Source organism: Magallana gigas, chromosome 7 (assembly GCF_963853765.1).
Source record: "Magallana gigas chromosome 7, xbMagGiga1.1, whole genome shotgun sequence".
NCBI lineage: Eukaryota > Metazoa > Mollusca > Bivalvia > Ostreida > Ostreidae > Magallana > Magallana gigas.
In genome coordinates this window covers 5,345,001-5,365,392 of record NC_088859.1, presented here as the reverse complement: position 1 = coordinate 5,365,392, position 20,392 = coordinate 5,345,001, and the positions used below count along the sequence as shown (strand labels likewise).

The window sequence follows — 20,392 nt, the reverse complement described above, 5'->3', positions numbered from 1 at the left end:
AGAAGTTAGTTATAATTATTCTGAAATAATAATTTTCATGAAAGAGGTGAAAACATTGACTCATTAAGTCTCTTGGTGATTGAATTGATTATTGAAAACAAATAGATTCAAATATTTGCAATATTTTTTAACAAGTACAGATATGACAACAGAAATCAAATTGGTACAGTGTATAGAGATGTACCAGCATACATTTGCTAACCCCTTCACAACACAGATTAATCAGTGCATTGTAACATTCAGGAAATCTGATAATCCACACATTCACCAAGATCTGATAATCCACACAATCACTACGATCTGTTCATCCACACATGAATCCTGCGTTAGCCACAGCATCACACAATCACTTGAAGACCAGCTTGCTCTGTTTGGAGTTAGGGACGCGCTGGTAGTAGAGCTTCTTCTGACTGGGGCCTGCAAGTACAATAACATGGAGACAGTGGGCTCTGTTTCGTATGGAAGAGAATTTAATATCAGCCAGGATTTGTAAAATTATGGGATACCTTGAGAGATTTTCCAGCTCTGAAAGTTCTCCGAGTCCTAAAAATACACCGAAAGAAAATATTGCTGTTATAGATAAAATGCTTATAATATGGATATACCTGTATCATAACAGGAATAAGATCCTTTAAGAATTTGCAAGTTTCTAATGAAAGAAACAAAAAGGTATCATCAAAATAACTGGGTTAGTGTAGTAAGTATAGATAGTGGTAATTGTAGATACCTGTATTGGTTCAAACTCGTACTCCATATCCATTGGAGGAGAATCATATCCCGGCCACCTCTCCGCCTCCCCTCCCTTAGTACGGTTCTGCCGGCCATTGTGTATAACCTCCTCCCCTCCTTCAATACAGTTTTGTTGGCCACTGTGAAAAGGGACGTAATCTTGCCTGGTCCTCAAAGTTACATGTGTTGATTCCACAACAGAGTCATTTCCCTGAGTGTTAGGTATGTGCTGATTTCTCTGAGTGTTAGGTAAGTTATATTGACATGGGGTGCTGGAACTGTCATGTGATAGGATGTAAGTCTGTCTACAGGAAGGCAGCCACTCTGTCTGTTGTGTTGTTTCCTTGCTGTCCACTCGCTGATCACTGTCTACATTGTCCATGAAGTCATTACAGTCAGTGTACCGACAGTGACTCAGAGAGTGGTGTCTATACGGCTCGGACAGCTGACTGTCTGTAGTCCACCGACCCTGATCTGTCTTAACCGAGTCATGATTACTTGAATGAATCCATCCTCCCTCCCGACTCTCTCTATACTGTGTCATTCCTTGTTTCCGGTGGTTGGACAATAATGCTTCTTTAGAAAGCTCAGCACTGGGTATCTCCTCAAGCACTGGATTAGCCACCAGGGGAGTTTTGTGTTGAGCAGTAGTGGTTTGTTGAGCATTGTGTGGATTAGTGGTTAGTTGAGCTGTCACTCCTGAAAAGTTGAGGTTCTGATTCTGTGAATTCATCGAGGGGGGGATTACTGCATCTTGGATTTCATGATCAGGGGTCACTACAACAGAAAATAACAATTACATGATGTATGTATTGCAAAGTATATAATGCCAAGATCTACACTCTTCGGTTAGAAGAACCAGGGATGAACAACTTTGATTTGTTTTGAGAATTATTTATATCTCATACGTTGTAAAAGTAAAAGGAAATTGAACCAACTTTGCTTTAACTAAGTTATACTTGATAGCTCTGACTTGCTGCAGTTATGGCATAGAGCAGCATTCTTACCCTGAGACTTGGGCTGTCTGAGTGGCCTAGCCAGGCCAATGCTCACTTTTCTAGGGCCTGTTCTAGGAAAGATCCTGTCACTGGCCGTCATGGCGGCCTGCTTCAGCAGCTGTCGAGTTGTGGCGATCAGATTGTCCTGAAAGTCCACCGATTCTGGTTGTGCCTCATCACAGACTATGTACGACACTGGTGGGTTGTTCACAGTGCAGGTGTGAATCCTCCCCGAGTCTTCCTCTGCCAGGTGTGCAGGATCATGTTTCGCAGGACCACTACCACTACCAACATGGTACAAAACTTCAGGAGCATAAGAGTTCACTCTAGTATTAGGACTGCATTCAGCACTTTGAAAATCCTGATACATGTACCTGTGACTAGCTGCTGGAATATCTCCAATGTCTTCCGTAAATAGATCCTCTGGGGTGGGAATCCTCTGAGAGAATGACTGAATTTGCTCAAAACTCTTTGTACTGAAGTTAGGAATTTCTTGAGTGGTAGATTTTGAAGTTAAATTGTTTTTTGCTTTATATATTGCAGTATCTTGCATGCACCAGTTTTCTTCAGAGTTGACAGAATTATTTTGCTCTAATTGTGTCATGTTATGATGATTTCTCAATGGTGCATGTACCAGTGTGTTAACTCCCTGAGTTTGCTTGAGTGGGGACTGATTCTCTTCTGAATCTCCCCTTTCATCAAGTGCTTGCCTGCTAACAACCCTCCCGAGCTCCTCTATATAGGAGCTCTCTTCTTGCTCAAACCCTGTCTGAGCCCGAACAAACTCATTTGGAGATTCCAAGTTGCAGCTGTGAGCGAGAGTATCAGTGGTGTAGTCTGAGTCTTCCCGGGGGAGCAGGGCACCAGTGTTAATGTGTACGTTGTTTGGAGGGTTACGTGGCTGACAACTACTAGTCCTGACAGGGGCAGCTAACTGTTCCTCAGGACGGAGTGGTTCCTGAGTGGCCCCCTCCTGACTATCCCAAAACAAGGTGTGTCTGTCTGTGGGGAGGGGGGAGGTACCGTTTATCTCCCCACTGACCTGTACAGGTTCTTCCAAGAGTTTTCTCCCTTGCACACATTGCTCTGTCCTCAGTTTGTCCAGAGCTTCATAAAACATCTAGATAATATAAAAATGGATTGTGAATGTTCATGGCTTTTGTGGGTAACCCTTGCCCATGATTTTTCATCCCAACAAACCTATACACAATCATTTGTTTAATATTTTATTAAAATTATCCTGTTTATTCTACCAATACAATTAAATCCCCATGAACCAGGACAAATTTTGGATACCCAAAAACATTGACCCTCAAAAATAAAAATGATTCCACAGGATTGTTTGCTGTTACCACTCCTACAGCAGACTCAGACAGACCTGTATGATCCTCCTGGGAGTGCTGGGGAACAGCCGGGCCAGCTGATGGGGGTGGAGATCAGTGATGGACTGTAGGGACAGGATCTGAAGCATTTTCTGTGCACTGCAAGCAAAACAGACACTGATAGACACTGCAAACATGATGGACACTGTAAATAATTATAGACACTACAAACAAAATAGACAGTGCAGACATAACAGACACTGCAGACAAAATAGACACTGCAAACACAATAGACACTGCAAACACAATAAACACTGCAAACACAATAGACACTACATACACAATAGACACTACATACACAATAGACACTACATACACAATAGACACTGTAAACACAATAGACACTGTAAACACAATAGACACTACATACACAATAGACACTACATACACAATAGACACTGCAAATACAATAGACACTGTAAACACAATAGACACTGCAAACACAATAAACACTGCAAACATAATAGACACTACATACACAATAGACACTACATACACAATAGACACTACATACACAATATACACTACAAACACAATAGACACTGTAAACACAATAGACACTACATACACAATAGGCACTACATACACAATATACACTACAAACACAATAGACACTGTAAACACAATAGACACTGTAAACACAATAGACACTGTAAACACAATAGACACTACATACACAATAGACACTACATACACAATAGACACTGCAAATACAATAGACACTGTAAACACAATAGACACTGTAAACACAATAGACACTACATACACAATAGACACTACATACACAATAGACACTGTAAACATGGCCCATTCTTTTACTTATCTGGTGTAGTGAATACATACAAGATGGGATTGATGCAAGGAATTGCAGTCAGAAATTCTTCCTCCTACAGTAAAAGACAATTAAAACATTAAATCAGTTAAATTTACAATTCATGTATTTGAAAATTAAGTATCATAGTCTTTAAATTAGCCTCAAAAAATGGTTAAATTTTTTATTAGTATGTAAAAAGTTGATTACGTGAGCTACCTTTCAATTAATGATACTGGTAAAAATGATCATATATGTAGTATCTTAAATTCTAAATGATAAGTAAATGCATCATGTAAATGCAAGATAACAACAATAATTAAAGCTGAATAGGGAAGTTCTCCATTATTTGTCAAAAAAATGGTCCAGATGTTCAAAGAGAGATCTAGAGAGCATCCATTTCCAGATGAGAATAGGAGAAAACAGAAAAAATAGACAACATCAGGGAAGAAAGAAAATGGGCAAATAAAAGGGTACACTGAACACAGAGGCAAACATGTAAAGCAGCCATTGAACATCTGGACAAGAGAGGAGTAACAAGGAGTAGTGATACAGGCAGTGGGCAGATGTAGAAGCCACCTTGTGTGTAGGCTCTACTATACAGCAGGAGGAAGTGTCCTGGTCAATGCCACAATGCCATACCTTGGAGGGTGAGGCGATGCTATACCTGGGAGGGTGAGGCGATACTATACCTGGGAGGGTGAGGGAGTGCTATACCTGGGAGGGTGAGGAGATGCTCTATCTGGGAGGGTGAGGTGATGCTATATCTGGGAGGGTGAGGGAATGCTATCCCTGGGAAGGCGAGGTGATGCTATACCTGGGAAGGCGAGGTGATGCTATACCTGGGAGGGTGAGGTGATGCTCTATCTGGGAGGGTGAGGGAATGCTATCCCTGGGAAGGCGAGGTGATGCTATACCTGGGAGGGTGAGGTGATGCTATACCTGGGAGGGTGAGGGGGTGCTATCCCTGGGAAGGCGAGGTGATGCTATACCTGGGAGGGTGAGGTGATGCTCTATCTGGGAGGGTGAGGGGGTGCTTTACCTGGGAGGGTGAGGTGATGCTATATCTGGGAGGGTGAGGTGATGCTATACCTGGGAGGTTGAGGCGATACTATATCTGGGAGGTTGAGGTGATGCTATACCTGGGAGGTTGAGGTGATGCTATACCTGGGAGGGTGAGGGGGTGCTTTACCTGGGAGGGTGAGGCTGCCATCCAGTTCTGGTCATCTGTCGTCAACACGAGCCGACACACACGGATCACCATCTCTGCCGTCTTCTGTAAGTCATCACTGGTCACTACCTTATGAACAAATGCAGTAATCTTCAATGCTTTCATAATCATATCTCAAAAACAAGATAATTAAACCTTCTACATGTATCAGTAATGAAAAAACGCAGAACTCCTAAATGCATATAGGATAATTAAGAAGGCTCATTGGTTGTGGCCATTTTTAGTCTTTAGATAATTAAAAGCGCAATTTCTTGACTATAATAATCTCCTTGAGGAGAAGAGATCAATATAAGGTATAGGAAAATTAAGACTCAAATTTTGAAGCCAAAGTATTTAGAATTTTTCTGTACTAAATGGCGCCTACAGTTTATGGCTAAAAGTATCAGATCTAAAAATTAAGGAAAGATCTGATTGATAATTTGTTGACCCTCCAGCCTCCTTTAACAGTACTAGTTAATGGTCAAAGATTTTTTTAATCCATCAGTCTTTTTTCACACACTGACTCGTCTGTTGTCATCTCACCTTAAACTGTAGATCAGGGACTTTGGACACAGCTCGGCCTAGGAAGAAATTCAGCTTTTGTTGGTGCTGTCTTAGCTTCAACCTAGCAAAGAATTAACAAGTACAGGGAAACATGGATAAACCAAACACATTGGGGTCAAAGAGGAAAGAATTGTGTGGTGATCATAATATTGCTGCACCATTGATAAAAGTTATACAAAGTTAAATCTCTATGTCCATGTTTGTCATGAGTTTTACTATATTGGTTCAATATTGGAATAAGGTCCTTTTATAATATCTCTGAGGACCAGACTTACAGTGGCTGGGTAAAGTTGTGGGTGCTGCCAATTATAAGGATGTCTCTGAACTGTTGGGCGAGGAGGGAGAGTACTCTCAGTAAGGGAGAGAACTCTGTCCCTATGGCTGACACATCATACATCACTACAGCAGTCAGCTCGTCAATCACAATGTGTGGGAGGGTCAGCCCCGCCCAACAGCTTCTGTACAGACAGGTCACTCCATATCTAAAAGTCACCAAATGTTAATATCAAGTAGACCCATATCTGTTAAATATGAGAGCTTTTCTGTATTTGACTTACTTGGATTCTAATATATGGACAAAGTTTTCTGGCACTGCTTTGGAGCATACTATAGTTACGTTGAATTGTGTTATACTTATAGCTGAAATAAAAATAAAATTGAAATTCATCAAGGATTCATAAAGAGTTCAGAGTAAAACTAAATCAAGCTTTCATATGAGAGAAAGAAAAATATACATAAATAGAGGAACAAGTGTCTCCTGTACAGTAAAACAATGGGATAATGATTGAAGTACTTACAATATACTGACTTGTACCATTAGTGGTAAGAGAAGTGTCTGTAGGAGATGTTCTGTGTACTGACATGTACCATTAGTGGTAGGAGAAGTGTCTGTAGGAGATGTTCTGTGTACTGACCTGTACCATTAGTGGTAGGAGAAGTATCTGTAGGAGATGTCCCATGTACTGCTCTGTACCATTAGTGGTAGGAAAAGTGTCTGTAGGAGATGTTCTGTGTACTGACCTTTACCATTAGTGGTAGGAAGTGTCTGTAGGAGATGTTCCATGTACTGCTCTGTACCATTAGTGGTAGGAAAAGTGTCTGAAGGAGATGTTCTGTGTACTGACCTGTACCATAAGTGGTAGGAGAAGTGTCTGTAGGAGATGTTCTGTGTACTGACCTTTACCATTAGTGGTAGAAGAAGTGTCTGTAGGAGATGTTCTGTGTACTGACCTGTACCATGAGTGGTAGGAAAAGTGTCTGTAGGAGATGTTCTGTGTACTGACCCGTACCATTAGTGGTAGGAGAAGTGTCTGTAGTAGATGTTTTGTGTACTGACATGTACCATAAGTGGTAGGAGTAGAGTAGGAGAAGTGTCTGTAGGAGATGTTTTGTGTACTGACCTGTACCATTAGTGGTAGGAGAAGTGTCTGTAGGAGATATCCTGTGTACTGACTTGTACCATTAGTGGTAGGACTGGAGTAGGAGAAGTGTCTGTAGTAGATGTTCTGTGTACTGACCCGTACCATTAGTGGTAGGAGAAGTGTCTGTAGGAGATGTTCTGTGTACTGACCCGTACCATTAGTGGTAGGAGAAGTGTCTGTAGTAGATGTTTTGTGTACTGACCCGTACCATTAGTGGTAGGAGTAGAGTAGGAGAAGTGTCTGTAGGAGATGTTCTGTGTACTGACTTGTACCATTAGTGGTAGGAGAAGTGTCTGTAGGAGATATCCTGTGTACTGACATGCACCATTAGTGGTAGGACTGGAGTAGGAGAAGTATCTGTAGTAGATGTTTTGTGTACTGACCTGTACCATTAGTGGTAGGAGTAGAGTAGGAGAAGTGTCTGTAGGAGATATCCTATGTACTGACATGCACCATTAGTGGTAGGACTGGAGTAGGAGAAGTGTCTGTAGTAGATGTTTTGTGTACTGACCTGTACCATTAGTGGTAGGAGAAGTGTCTGTAGGAGATATCCTGTGTACTGACATGCACCATTAGTGGTAGGACTGGAGTAGGAGAAGTGTCTGTAGTAGATGTTCTGTGTACTGACCCGTACCATTAGTGGTAGGAGAAGTGTCTGTAGGAGATGTTCTGTGTACTGACCCGTACCATTAGTGGTAGGAGAAGTGTCTGTAGTAGATGTTTTGTGTACTGACCCGTACCATTAGTGGTAGGAGTAGAGTAGGAGAAGTGTCTGTAGGAGATGTTCTGTGTACTGACTTGTACCATTAGTGTTAAGAGAAGTGTCTGTAGGAGATATCCTGTGTACTGACATGTACCATTAGTGGTAGGAGTAGAGTAGGAAAAGTGTCAGTAGGAGATGTCCTGTGTACTGACCTGTACCATTAGTGGTAGGAGAAGTGTCTGTAGGAGATATCCTGTGTACTTACTTGTACCATTAGTGGTAGGAGAAGTGTCAGTAGGAGATATCCTGTGTACTGACTTGTACCATTAGTGGTAGGAGAAGTGTCTGTAGGAGATGTTCTGTATAATGACCTGTACCATTAATGGTAGGAGAAGTGTCTGTAGGAGATGTTCTGTGTACTGACCTGTACCATTAGTGGTAGGAGCAGAGTAGGAGAAGTGTCTGTAGGAGATGTTCTGACGCTCACACAGCTCCGAGAACCTGTTCCCCTCGTACTCCAGCACGAGACAAAACTGGGACCATGGAAAGTCTGACCCGATCTGCTCCTCCTGTAGCAGCATGCAGTTACAGTGGTCCAAACTACAACAGAAGTCAGTGTTCGGCCAATTCGTCGACTTTAGTACACTGCTTTACACTGGAAACTCCAGACTGGCATGTTTTCCCAAATTTGGGGGGGGGGGGGGGGGGGGGTTATATCAGTATATCAACCATCCCAATCAAAAGCATCCTCCTATTATATCAAACAACTAACAATGATATTCCAAATTTACACTTAAATACATAGTTCTTCAAGAAAAAACCAGAACAAATACCTCCAGGTCAAGCTGGGGTGTCAGGCACCTGAATTATGGATACAGATTTTTCTTTTACTGTGGGATTAATTCTTACCACCAATATAAAAAAAATACATTTACACAAAAGTAAATATTATTATATCTGAAGAGGCCAGTCACTATTACATGAGAAAAGTGTGAGATGAATATACCAATAAAGATATAAATGTGATAACATATCTACAATAGATCATCCCTGCTAAAAAAGGAAGGAGGTTAGGAACCATGCTTCAGGTGCCTGTGGCTGGGGTGACTGGTGAATAGTTCAGTTCATTGTAAAACTTACTTGTCTAGAACACTCTGGCAGTTTCCTGTGACCTGGATGTGAACTTTGACCCCATCTACCCTCTGTAGATTGTGCCCCAGTGTGCTGACCAAACTGTCAAGGTCTTTACTCAAAATCACTAGAATCTGAGTTTGATTTGTACAAATGTATCTCAGTACATGTATAATAAAGTAAAATATATTTTGAATGATAAAGTACATATTCAATTAATAAATTAAAATTTTTATTTTGGGGTAAAATTGCAGTAATATATTTGTACCCTGGCCATGATCTGACCTCCATTTATTAAGTTCTACCCTTATACTATTTTCCAGTAAGTTTTGTTAAGATCTGTTTCACATTCAGCAAAACTGTTTGATTTAGGGAACAAAAGGAAAACTATTGTTTCATCCATTATTTATAATTCATTTATAGCAAATTTGTAAAGATATTTATAAAACAGAAGCTCAAAATAACCTACTGTAAATGAAAAAATGTGTAGGAATTTCATCATTATGTATACATAAATTTTTATATTATAATTATATATTTTCTGTAGGTTTTATATTAGAATTTTGCTAAAACACAAAAAATAATATTTCATTATTGCTGTTTGTTTCCTATATCTATAATTGCTATATTCTGGTTTGATGTACACAGTAGATTAAATAGGTTAATGTTAGTGTATGACTGGTACCTTGGTGTGACTGAGCCTCTCCGGGTCTTTACCGGTCAACTTACGGAGGACACTTTGACATGCCCGGTACACCTTGGGGTGTAGGATTCCCCGCCGGTCACACCACAGTTTGGCTGACAACAGTCGCTGTCTCAGGGTCTCCAGACAGTCTGTGGTCAGAAGTATCAAAGCATTTATTTCTTGAATCTGAACCCTTTACTTGTTCTACTATATCTGTCGGTTTGTTGGTAAGATATTGAATCTGAACCCCCCAGTGGTTCTACTGTGTCTGTCAGTTTGTTGGTAAGATATTGAATCTGACCCCCCCAGTGGTTCTACTGTGTCTGTCAGTTTGTTGGTAAGATATTGAATCTGACCCCCCAGTGGTTCTACTGTGTCTGTCAGTTTGTTGGTAGGTATTGAATCTGAACCCCCCAGTGGTTCTACTGTGTCTGTCAGTTTGTTGGTAAGATATTGAATCTGAACCCCCCCCCAGTGGTTCTACTGTGTCTGTCAGTTTGTTGGTAAGATATTGAATCTGACCCCCCAGTGGTTCTACTGTAACTGTCAGTTTGTTGGTAAGATATTGAATCTGAACCCCCCAGTGGTTCTACTGTGTCTGTCAGTTTGTTGATAGGTATTGAATCTGAACCCCCCAGTGGTTCTACTATATCTGTCAGTTTGTTGGTAGGTATTGAATCTGAACCCCCCAGTGGTTCTACTATATCTGTCGGTTTGTTGGTAAGATATTGAATCTGAACCCCCCAGTGGTTCTACTATATCTGTCAGTTTGTTGGTAAGATATTGAATCTGAACCCCCCAGTGGTTCTACTATATCTGTCAGTTTGTTGGTAAGATATTGAATCTGAACCCCCCAGTGGTTCTACTGTGTCTGTCAGTTTGTTGGTAGGTATTGAATCTGAACCCCCCAGTGGTTCTACTGTGTCTGTCAGTTTGTTGGTAAGATATTGAATATGAACCCCCCAGTGGTTCTACTATATCTGTCGGTTTGTTGGTAGGTATTGAATCTGAACCCCCCAGTGGTTCTACTATATCTGTCAGTTTGTTGGTAAGATATTGAATCTGAACCCCCCAGTGGTTCTACTATATCTGTCGGTTTGTTGGTAAGATATTGAATCTGAACCCCCCAGTGGTTCTACTATATCTGTCAGTTTGTTGGTAAGATATTGAATCTGAACCCCCCAGTGGTTCTACTATATCTGTCAGTTTGTTGGTAAGATATTGAATCTGAACCCCCCAGTGGTTCTACTATATCTGTCGGTTTGTTGGTAAGATATTGAATCTGAACCCTTCACTTGTTCTACTATATCTGTCAGTTTGTTGGTAGGTATTGAATCTGAACCCCCCAGTGGTTCTACTATGTCTGTCAGTTTGTTGGTAAGATATTGAATCTGAACCCCCCAGTGGTTCTACTGTGTCTGTCAGTTTGTTGGTAAGATATTGAATCTGAACCCCCCAGTGGTTCTACTGTGTCTGTCAGTTTGTTGGTAAGATATTGAATCTGAACCCCCCAGTGGTTCTACTGTGTCTGTCAGTTTGTTGGTAAGATATTGAATCTGAACCCCCCAGTGGTTCTATTGAATCTGAACCCCCCAGTGGTTCTACTATGTCTGTCAGTTTGTTGGTAAGATATTGAATCTGAACCCCCCAGTGGTTCTATTGAATCTGAACCCCCCAGTGGTTCTACTTTATCTGTCGGTTTGTTGGTAAGATATTGAATCTGAACCCCCCAGTGGTTCTACTGTGTCTGTCGGTTTGTTGGTAAGATATTGAATCTGAACCCCCCAGTGGTTCTATTGAATCTGAACCCCCCAGTGGTTCTACTATGTCTGTCAGTTTGTTGGTAAGATATTGAATCTGAACCCTTCACTTGTTCTACTATATCTGTCAGTTTGTTGGTAAGATATTGAATCTGAACCCCCCAGTGGTTCTATTGAATCTGAACCCCCCAGTGGTTCTACTATGTCTGTCAGTTTGTTGGTAAGATATTGAATCTGAACCCCCCAGTGGTTCTACTATGTCTGTCATTTTGTTGGTAGGTATTGAATCTGAACCCTCCAGTGGTTCTACTGTGTCTGTCAGTTTGTTGGTAGGTATTGAATCTGAACCCCCCCAGTGGTTCTACTATGTCTGTCATTTTGTTGGTAGGTATTGAATCTGAACCCTCCAGTGGTTCTACTGTGTCTGTCAGTTTGTTGGTAAGATATTGAATCTGAACCCCCCCAGTGGTTCTACTGTGTCTGTCATTTTGTTGGTAGGTATTGAATCTGAACCCCCCCCCCCCCCCCCCCCCCCAGTGGTTCTACTATGTCTGTCATTTTGTTGGTAGGTATTGAATCTGAACCCTCCAGTGGTTCTACTGTGTCTGTCAGTTTGTTGGTAAGATATTGAATCTGAACCCTCCAGTGGTTCTACTATGTCTGTCAGTTTGTTGGTAGGTATTGAATCTGAACCCCCCCCAGTGGTTCTACTATGTCTGTCATTTTGTTGGTAGGTATTGAATCTGACCCCCCCAGTGGTTCTACTGTGTCTGTCAGTTTGTTGGTAGGTATTGAAACATCAGAAAGTATATTCCATTATGAACATATAAAAATTGGTCAGACACCAGCTTACTGCTGTATCTGATTCTAACTGCTATCTAGTGTTACCTTCCGTACGCATGCTGCAGGCACTAAGGCATTTACATACTGTCCCCTGTTATACATCTTCAACAATTAAAAAGAAAAAGCTGAAGCAGACACACTTTTCTCTTGTTGATTTTTTCTGATATGCATGACAACTTATGCATAATGTAATATAATATGTCTGTTTGAGATATACATAAAAAGAAAAAAAAACATACCTTCTCTCTTTTCATGTGTTTGATGCAAATGAGATCTTAAATAAAAAACTTTCAGAGCCAAAATAAAATGATATGAAAAATTTCATTGATAAAAGTGTGTGTAGATTTTAGCTTTTTAAAAATTTGATAAAAACTTAAAGTAATGGGGGTATTCTGCAATGCATGTATTATACATGTACCCCTATTTCTACCTTTGAGCTGGTCCCTGTATTTCTCTTGTATCACTATTTCTACCTTTAATCTGGGCCCTGTATTTCTCTTGTATCACTAGTTCTACCTTTGAGCTGGCCCCTGTATTTCTCTTGTATCACTATTTCTACCTTTAAGATGGTCCCTGTATTTCTCTTGCATCACTATTTCTACCTTTGAGCTGGTCCCTGTATTTCTCTTGTATCACTATTTCTACCTTTAATCTGGGCCCTGTATTTCTTTTGTATCACTATTTCTACCTTTGAGCTGGCCCCTGTATTTCTCTTGTATCACTATGTCTACCTTTAAGCTGGCCCCTGTATTTCTTATGTACATTATTTCTACCTTTAAGCTGGTCCCTGTATTTCTTTTGTATCACTATTTCTACCTTTGAGCTGGTCCCTGTATTTCTCTTGTATCACAGACAAAAGTTCCAGTCCTGACTCCAGACAAACCAAGGTTATCATCTCTCTAGCACAGCACAGAGTGTGGAGGGCCAGACTGGAGCGATACCGCTCCTCATCTACAGAAAAACATGAATAAGGAACCATGACTCCTCCATTTCAATTGTTTTAGCATATACATGTAACAACCCTTAGGCTGTGGGTTAATAAAATTAAATTTCCCATTCAATGGTATATTATACATATAATTTAGTTTTGTTACATCAACAATCATTTCTTGTCCCATTATCATAAAAATTTGTGCTCAAATTTCCGTTTTCAATTTGTTAATTAACATGAGAATGTTGGTATGTTATAATGGAATTTACAATGTGCATTATCAGGTTGACTTGTGACTTCCTTGACAAGAAACCTTGTGAGGTCAGGGGTCAGGGAGGTGAAGGTCATAGATTTGTCAATGTCACCACTGTTCACCAAGGAAGTGATGAAATAGGAAGCATGCTGGGTAACCAGACTGATGATTTGTTGATACTCATCTAAAATAAGAACAATTACAATTACTTATAGAACGCAATCATTTGACTGATATACCCAGTACAAGTACTAAGATCAGTACTCTGACATTGGGGCATTGTCTATAGTGATGTCTAATTGATTCCATTGAATCAACCTACACTCCAGCTGGTAGGTGATACATTTCACCCTGGATTTTGATGGCCTCTTGTTTGGACTCTTCTGTGGAGTGGTTCCCGGCTCTCTCCCTCTCCGGACCTTGGGAAAATCAGAGAAGGGCGTGGTTTGTGTGACGTTATTAACTCCCAGGCATCTGCCATCATGAGTGGGGGGTGATTGTGATTGGTTAACCTTTGACCCTGTTTGACTCTCTCGAGGGGTGGTCTGACTCCTCATCTGTCCTTTACTTTGGGTGTCTTCTCCACCCCCAGGTGAGTGTGACCGTGTGTCTGACAGTGGTTTACAATTATCACTGTTTAAGTTTCTGTGCTGCTGATGGGAATCTGTCTTCTGAATATTTTGTAAATGTGGATTCTCCTTTGGTGTACCATGCTGGTTTTTCATAAATTGCATTTTGTTTTGACCAGTTTTAACAGGGGAGTCCAAGAAAGGATCCTGTAGAGAGCGGAGTGACAGGATTCTGTCAGGGCTCAGGGATACAGGTGAGATAGGTAAAACAGGTGGGACAGGTGAGACAGGTGGGCTAGTTCTGTGGGCTGGGCTGCTACTGATGCTTAGCTCCTGATGTTTTAGTACGGAGGCACTGCCGTCTCTTTGTGATTGAGTCTCCACTAGTGTCCTACAAACATTGCTAGTGCACTCACCATCTTTTAACTTAAATGGCCTTGGAATCAAACACTGATACTGTCCTTCATGCTCTGTGATTTTGCTTTCTCCTTGGCTCAGTGAAGCCTCTTCTTCTAAGTCAATATATAGAGTTTCTACTGTGCTGTTATCTGAAGTTATGCAGGGGACAGTATGTGCAAGACGCTTTGTGATTGGAGGTAAATGCATCGGCTGGTACTCTGAATCACACAGAGCAGAAAATGGTTTTGAATTATTCACTTTCCCCTTGATTTTAACTGTAGGTCCAGGCAATTCCAAGGGAGGCAACTCAAACATTTCTTTGTGAAATATCTCTTGATAATCTGAAAATGAATTTTAACCATTAAAGCAAATGTGCATTAATTTTACTTGTCTGCTCAGGAACAAATACATTGATCTATCTGCCTTTGACAGTTGGTTAAAACTTTGACTTGTACCTTTATGATTTTGTCTCCCATTCCGCATGTACCCCAGCACTGCTTCATTCAAATCCAGTCTTTCCTCTGTCGGAGGGTGGAGAATCCAACACAAGTTGAGCTCCACCTTCCACATATTCCACTTCAATACAGCCACTGCCTTCCACTCTTTGTTTAGTCTCTCCATCTGCAGGAGTTCCACTCTGTCAATGTCTGGTTCTGTGTGGATAAAGACCGAAGACAGATCATTGTTAGTCACAACACACATTTATTATACATGAATACTGTAAATTCCTGATTAAATGCAAGGAATTAATATCCTTGTAAAATCGGAAAAAGCACCATTTGCACTTCTTAAAATCTTGCTATTATTTTTCTTCACAGATTTAAACTAGATAATTTCATATTCTCGCTATCTGATAGTGGAATTAAGTACACATGTAAAATAAGAAATCCACTATAAGTTGAATATTTATCATGCCTGAATATCTTATATTTACTGTATATAAAATAAGACTTTTACAAAAAACAAAAACCAGCAGTGAAAACAATAAAACATTTGTTCTCCATGCCCCTAATCTAAAAAAATGAAATTAACTGTACACTCTGAGATTGATACTTTATAAGTAAACATACCAGAAAATCTGCATCTCTCTACACAGCACAAGTCAAAATGGCTGTCTGATGGTAATAGTTGATGTTGTGTAGAATTGGACAGTGAAACAAACTCCCTGCCTCTGTGGAGTCATAAACAGCTTTTACACAGGGCACAGAGAAATGAGACAGTGCTAGTATAATTCTAAATTATAATGGTGTTTGAAAAATTTCACTCAAGTAGCTAATTAAACTCATACCAAACTCATCTTTCTAGTTAAGTAGAAAACAAATGTGTTCCCAGTCATAACATCAGTTAAATAACTTATAGTAAAGGCAAATTGATTTTATAAAACTGACATAACAAAGGCCTGTAAAGCAGAGCTAGAGCTTTCAAGTTCCAGCCAGAATTCCCAATTACTCTCACACAAAGAGAATACCTATGGTAGCACTATCGAGAGCCCAGTCTGCTGACAGGTATCTGTAACTAGTACCCATAACTAGTACCCATACCTTTTGAGAGCTAGAGGTTTGAGTTCTCCCACGGTAAGTAAATCAGCGGACAGACTGGACTTTATAACGGGGGTCTCCAAACTGTAGTCCTCAGGCCAGCTACAGCTCTCTAGATCTAAAATATTAGACCCATAATAAACTACTGTATATACCAACTTTTATTTGCATGGGAAACTTCGCAAAGTTCGAGAGAATTTAACCTCGTCCTTCCAAATATTTCTCGCCGCCAACCAGTTCTAATTGTCTCTGGTTGATTATTATCTAGAAAATCTACATCCTGACTGAAGATTAGTCTTTAATAGTTAACCATATACATGTGTATTTCAGCAATTGGATATATATATCAAATATCACATTTCCTAAACCAGCACAGAGCAAAGTAATTTACACCCTTGTCTTATCATGTACAAGAGTTATAGAACCTTGGATTCAGTCACATTGCACAGGATGCATCTTAAATTCTATCAGATTTTGAATTTAAACTATTTCATGTCTATACCGTATGATGAACAAGTATTCTGTTAGAGGAATACATTTAATGTCTCCATTTTTACTCTTCATTTTTCTATATGTGCGATATGATGTCTATTATATATATCCATCAATACTTGATATGATTAGGCTCTTTGGATCAAGTTTACTGTTAAATATTTACAAATAACATAATGATATATTGTAGGTATAAATGAACCTGTGCTCCAGGTCTTCACATGGGGATCCTTTGTTGATGACAATGGGGGACCCCCAGCCTGTTGGTTTACCACATACTCCTCCAGCTGACAGCAATGCTTAACACTAGTCCCCATCTTTATGTCCTCTGTACCCTCATCTATGAGTAAAGCAAAAAAACATTATGTTAAGCCTCCGAAGTATGTCACATTGTTAAAAATTCAAACACTAATATATTTTGATGTGGCTCCTTTTACAAATAACTTCCAGCTCATCTGACCCTGCATCTCTCCTGGGGCAAAACATCAATGAAATACTACCTGAAAAGGTTGTACTACCAGCATAGTGAATGAACAGCAAAAACAGATAGTTATCCTTGTCATCTAAGTCATGTAACCTACACCCTCCAAGCAGCCTACACACAGTTTGCTAAGTCATTATTGTGGATACCTACATCCTCCCAACAGCCTACACACAGTTTGCTAAGTCATTATTGTGGATACCTACATCCTCCCAACAGTCTACACACACAGTTTGCTAAGTCATTATTGTGGATACCTACATCCTCCCAACAGTCTACACACATAGTTTGCTGAGTCATCATTGTGGATACCTACATCCTCCCAACAGCCTACAGACACAGTTGGCTTAGTCATTATTGTGGATACCTACATCCTCCCAACAGCCTATGTCACAGTTTGCTAAGTCATCATTGTGGATACTTACATCCTCCCAACAGCCTACAGACATAGTTTGCTGAGTCATTATTGTGGATACCTACATCCTTCCAACAGCCTACAGACACAGTTTGCTTAGTCATTATTGTGGATACCTACATCCTCCCAACAGCCTACACACAGTTTGCTAAGTCATTATTGTGGATACTTACATCCTCCCAACAGCCTACACACACAGTTTGCTGAGTCATTATTGTGGATACCTACATCCTCCCAACAGCCTACACACACACTTTGCTGAGTCATCATTGTGGATACCTACATCCTCCCAACAGCCTACACACACAGTTTATTAAGTCATTATTGTGGATACCTAGGGGTAATGGAGACAGCTGACCCAGGCTTGTCAAGTGGGAGTCTCTCTCTACCAGGTCTCTGTTCTTTAATAGAAGGTTCTCCTGTAAACAATGAAACTAATCTACATACATGTACTTGTCTATACATTAATAGCATCCTTTATGGTCATCAATTGAAATAGTCTAACAGCACATAGACATATGCAGGTCTGCTTGTCAGACATCAATACATATCATCTTCATTATTTGAAAAAGAAGTTTGTAAAATAGTATTAAATAATAATTGCCCAACTAATGATGGCTATGCATTAAATCTGTGTGACCAGAAACAGGAGTAGAGAGGGATATAAAGACACAGTGGGTCTACACGGTCACTGTTGTCATGGTTACCAAATAATTCTCCCCATGGAATCGCTCCTCCCTGGTGAACACCTCCTGGGTTTGATTCTGTGATGTGACGGAGGTCTCAGGCACTACATGAAGTTCTAAGGGCTCATGTCTAACCAATCAAAAATCCAAAATTTCACAGCATCATTTAAAGGACAGTAGAATTTGAACCTATATATCAGAATAATCTCAGAGTGGTTACTGGGTACTGACCTATTGAAAGCATTTAGTACTTAGTATTTAAAGTATAAATAGTCATCTTATATTGAGGTAGAATATAGCAACTTCTACTGATGACATTAAGTGCATGCAGTGTTTATTTAGATTTAAAAATAGAAAAATCTTTGACCTGCACTCTCTTTCTCCATTCAGCAGGGGGTCAAGTAGGGGAAGAGGCTGCAGACCCTGGACTTGGGATCCCAGTGAGGGTACATGTGGTGTCACAGGGTCAAGGTCAAGAGTCACATCCTCGAAGAGGTCATCTAGAACATTTCAACAGATTGTTTCTGTATAACTAAGACTCTATTCAACCAAGCTGGTCTACTCTTAAAAAAATCTTTCACTAGATAAGTGTACTTTTAGGTGTAAACATAAGATGGGACAGAACTTGACCTGTAACAGTTGTACCCCAACAAAGTGTCTCTGTTCGAAACTCCTCTGTATACAATAGATCTTTGTCCTCTTCCTTTGTGTGAACAAAGTCAACCAAGTCAAAGTCTCCATACAACTCGTCAAAATCTCCATGGTCCTCAGCCTCATCCTGGTCCTCATTGGTCCTCAGGCCCTCAGAGACTGGAGGGGAAGTGTTGATGCTTAGGGTTGAAACCTCTCTACCATAGAGCTCTAGTGAGTTGTGTTTTACAGATTTCAATGAAGTGAACAGCTTGGCTATATGAGGATCAGGCTGTTCAAGGTCTCCTAACAACAGAGCCTGGTCAGGGATGGCTTTGAAAAAAAACCCATAAATTATATATAAGGAATTTTTCTATCTTTCAGATTCATACATAATAGTATAGAAAAGAATACAGCTATTACTTGTCAATATCCTTTACACTTTTTCAAGTGTTAGCTCAATACAATCTTAGTTTTATTATTTTTTTTCCATTGTTTTTTTTTTTTGGGGGGGGGGGGGGGGGGGGGTTAGGGGTTAGCTCAGGTGATCTCAAAAGTTTCAGGCTCATGTATACATCTTTTTAGGAAATATTACTTCACACTCTCTTGTTGTAGTGCACTTTACTTTAATTAATTCACTCCATATTTGTAACTGTTAATCAATATATTTAGAATATATCATGAATGTAGTTTTAGAAAATATATAATTGGCAATAGCTAGAAATAGATTGGCAGAAAAGCCAATGCTGTTTTGAAGGCAGACTTTATTAAACTAAAAAAAAAATCATTAGCAAGGCGTTTGGAATGATTTTTCATAACATCTATATATAGAAAACGTTATAAAAGATGGATAGATTATTGAAGTCTGTAGAAAATTTAATGTCGATTTAATTAAGGACTGCGGATATAATTAATACCTCACCTGAAGCCCAAGGGTGTCTGATTCTGTGAAGACTTCGATCCGAGAGAACAGGCTGGCATGTTTCTGCCAGAGACAGTCGGGCTCTGGCTATAAATTCTTTCCTTTTTAGTCTGACCTTCCAATAATTAATTAAAGAACTTAAAAGCCATTCATATCTTCAATGAAGAATCAATCGAAATGATCCAGATTAGCAATAGTTTGGTCTATACTTAGACTGTGTTGAATTTCTACCGATTTATATCTACCGACGCGTGTAGTTCCAAGAATAGACATATGTATTGATAACTTCACCGTTTCAGATGTCAAACATATTGGTCCTAAATATAGAACTTTTTCATACTTTAAGATGCGCCACTATCCCAGCATTTGATCATTAATATCATTCAGATGTTAAAGACATTAACAGCAAAGAGGACTGAAGCGAGTTGACTTACTAGCGAAAGGTAATCTAGTCCACGATACCGCACCATATTTCGATTTCTTTCATTTAAAAGTTGCAGAGATCCTGAACTAACTCAAGGATTTTAAAGTATAGTACAAGTATAATTTAAGAAAAATATAATCTAAACAAAAATGTTATGCTAGCTTGACTCTGGTCTTCGCTATCGTCTGCAATGTTATTATTTGAACATCGATCCCGATTTTAAAATTGTTAGTTGTAAACAACGCACAAAATGATTGGGCCCACCTGCACACGGCTGACGTTTGCGAAATTGAAAGGAAGGTTGACTTTGCTTCAATTAAGTGCATATATGGTCAATATTCGTTAGAGACAGAATTCAATTAAGTCTGTAAATTATAATTTTTCGTTGAAAATGACATTGTTTTCTACTAACATT

At 39.8% G+C, this 20,392-nt stretch overlaps 1 protein-coding gene across 1 annotated transcript; it reads right to left on the bottom strand.

Moving 5' to 3' along the window:
• Positions 1–138: 138 nt before the first annotated feature.
• On the bottom strand, positions 139–20,141 carry LOC105324653 (uncharacterized). The gene is made up of 26 exons (XM_066067803.1): positions 19,988–20,141; positions 19,554–19,668; positions 18,647–18,964; positions 18,369–18,501; positions 18,023–18,131; positions 17,650–17,734; positions 16,622–16,759; positions 15,931–16,045; positions 15,460–15,560; positions 14,845–15,042; positions 13,744–14,730; positions 13,438–13,605; positions 13,054–13,188; positions 9,635–9,783; positions 8,959–9,083; positions 8,243–8,418; positions 6,252–6,333; positions 5,970–6,176; positions 5,674–5,755; positions 5,113–5,220; positions 3,953–3,996; positions 3,106–3,208; positions 1,737–2,847; positions 728–1,506; positions 507–543; positions 139–417 (listed from the first exon to the last, which is right to left on the bottom strand). The coding sequence occupies exons 1-26, from the start codon at positions 20,021–20,023 to the stop codon at positions 347–349; spliced, it is 5,712 nt and encodes a 1,903-aa protein (XP_065923875.1). The 5' UTR covers positions 20,024–20,141; the 3' UTR covers positions 139–346.
• Between the last annotated feature and the right edge of the window lie 251 nt (positions 20,142–20,392).

Bases quoted from the DNA above. Each gene is read 5' to 3' on its own strand.
- LOC105324653 (XM_066067803.1), bottom strand. From the start codon at position 20,023: ATGGTGCGGTATCGTGGACTAGATTACCTTTCGCTA. The intron at 17,735-18,022 runs GTAACCATGACA...CATTGTTTACAG, and splicing joins TCCATGGGGAGAATTATTTG to GAGAACCTTCTATTAAAGAA. The intron at 1,507-1,736 runs GTAAGAATGCTG...TTTCTGTTGTAG, and splicing joins CAGACAGCCCAAGTCTCAGG to TGACCCCTGATCATGAAATC.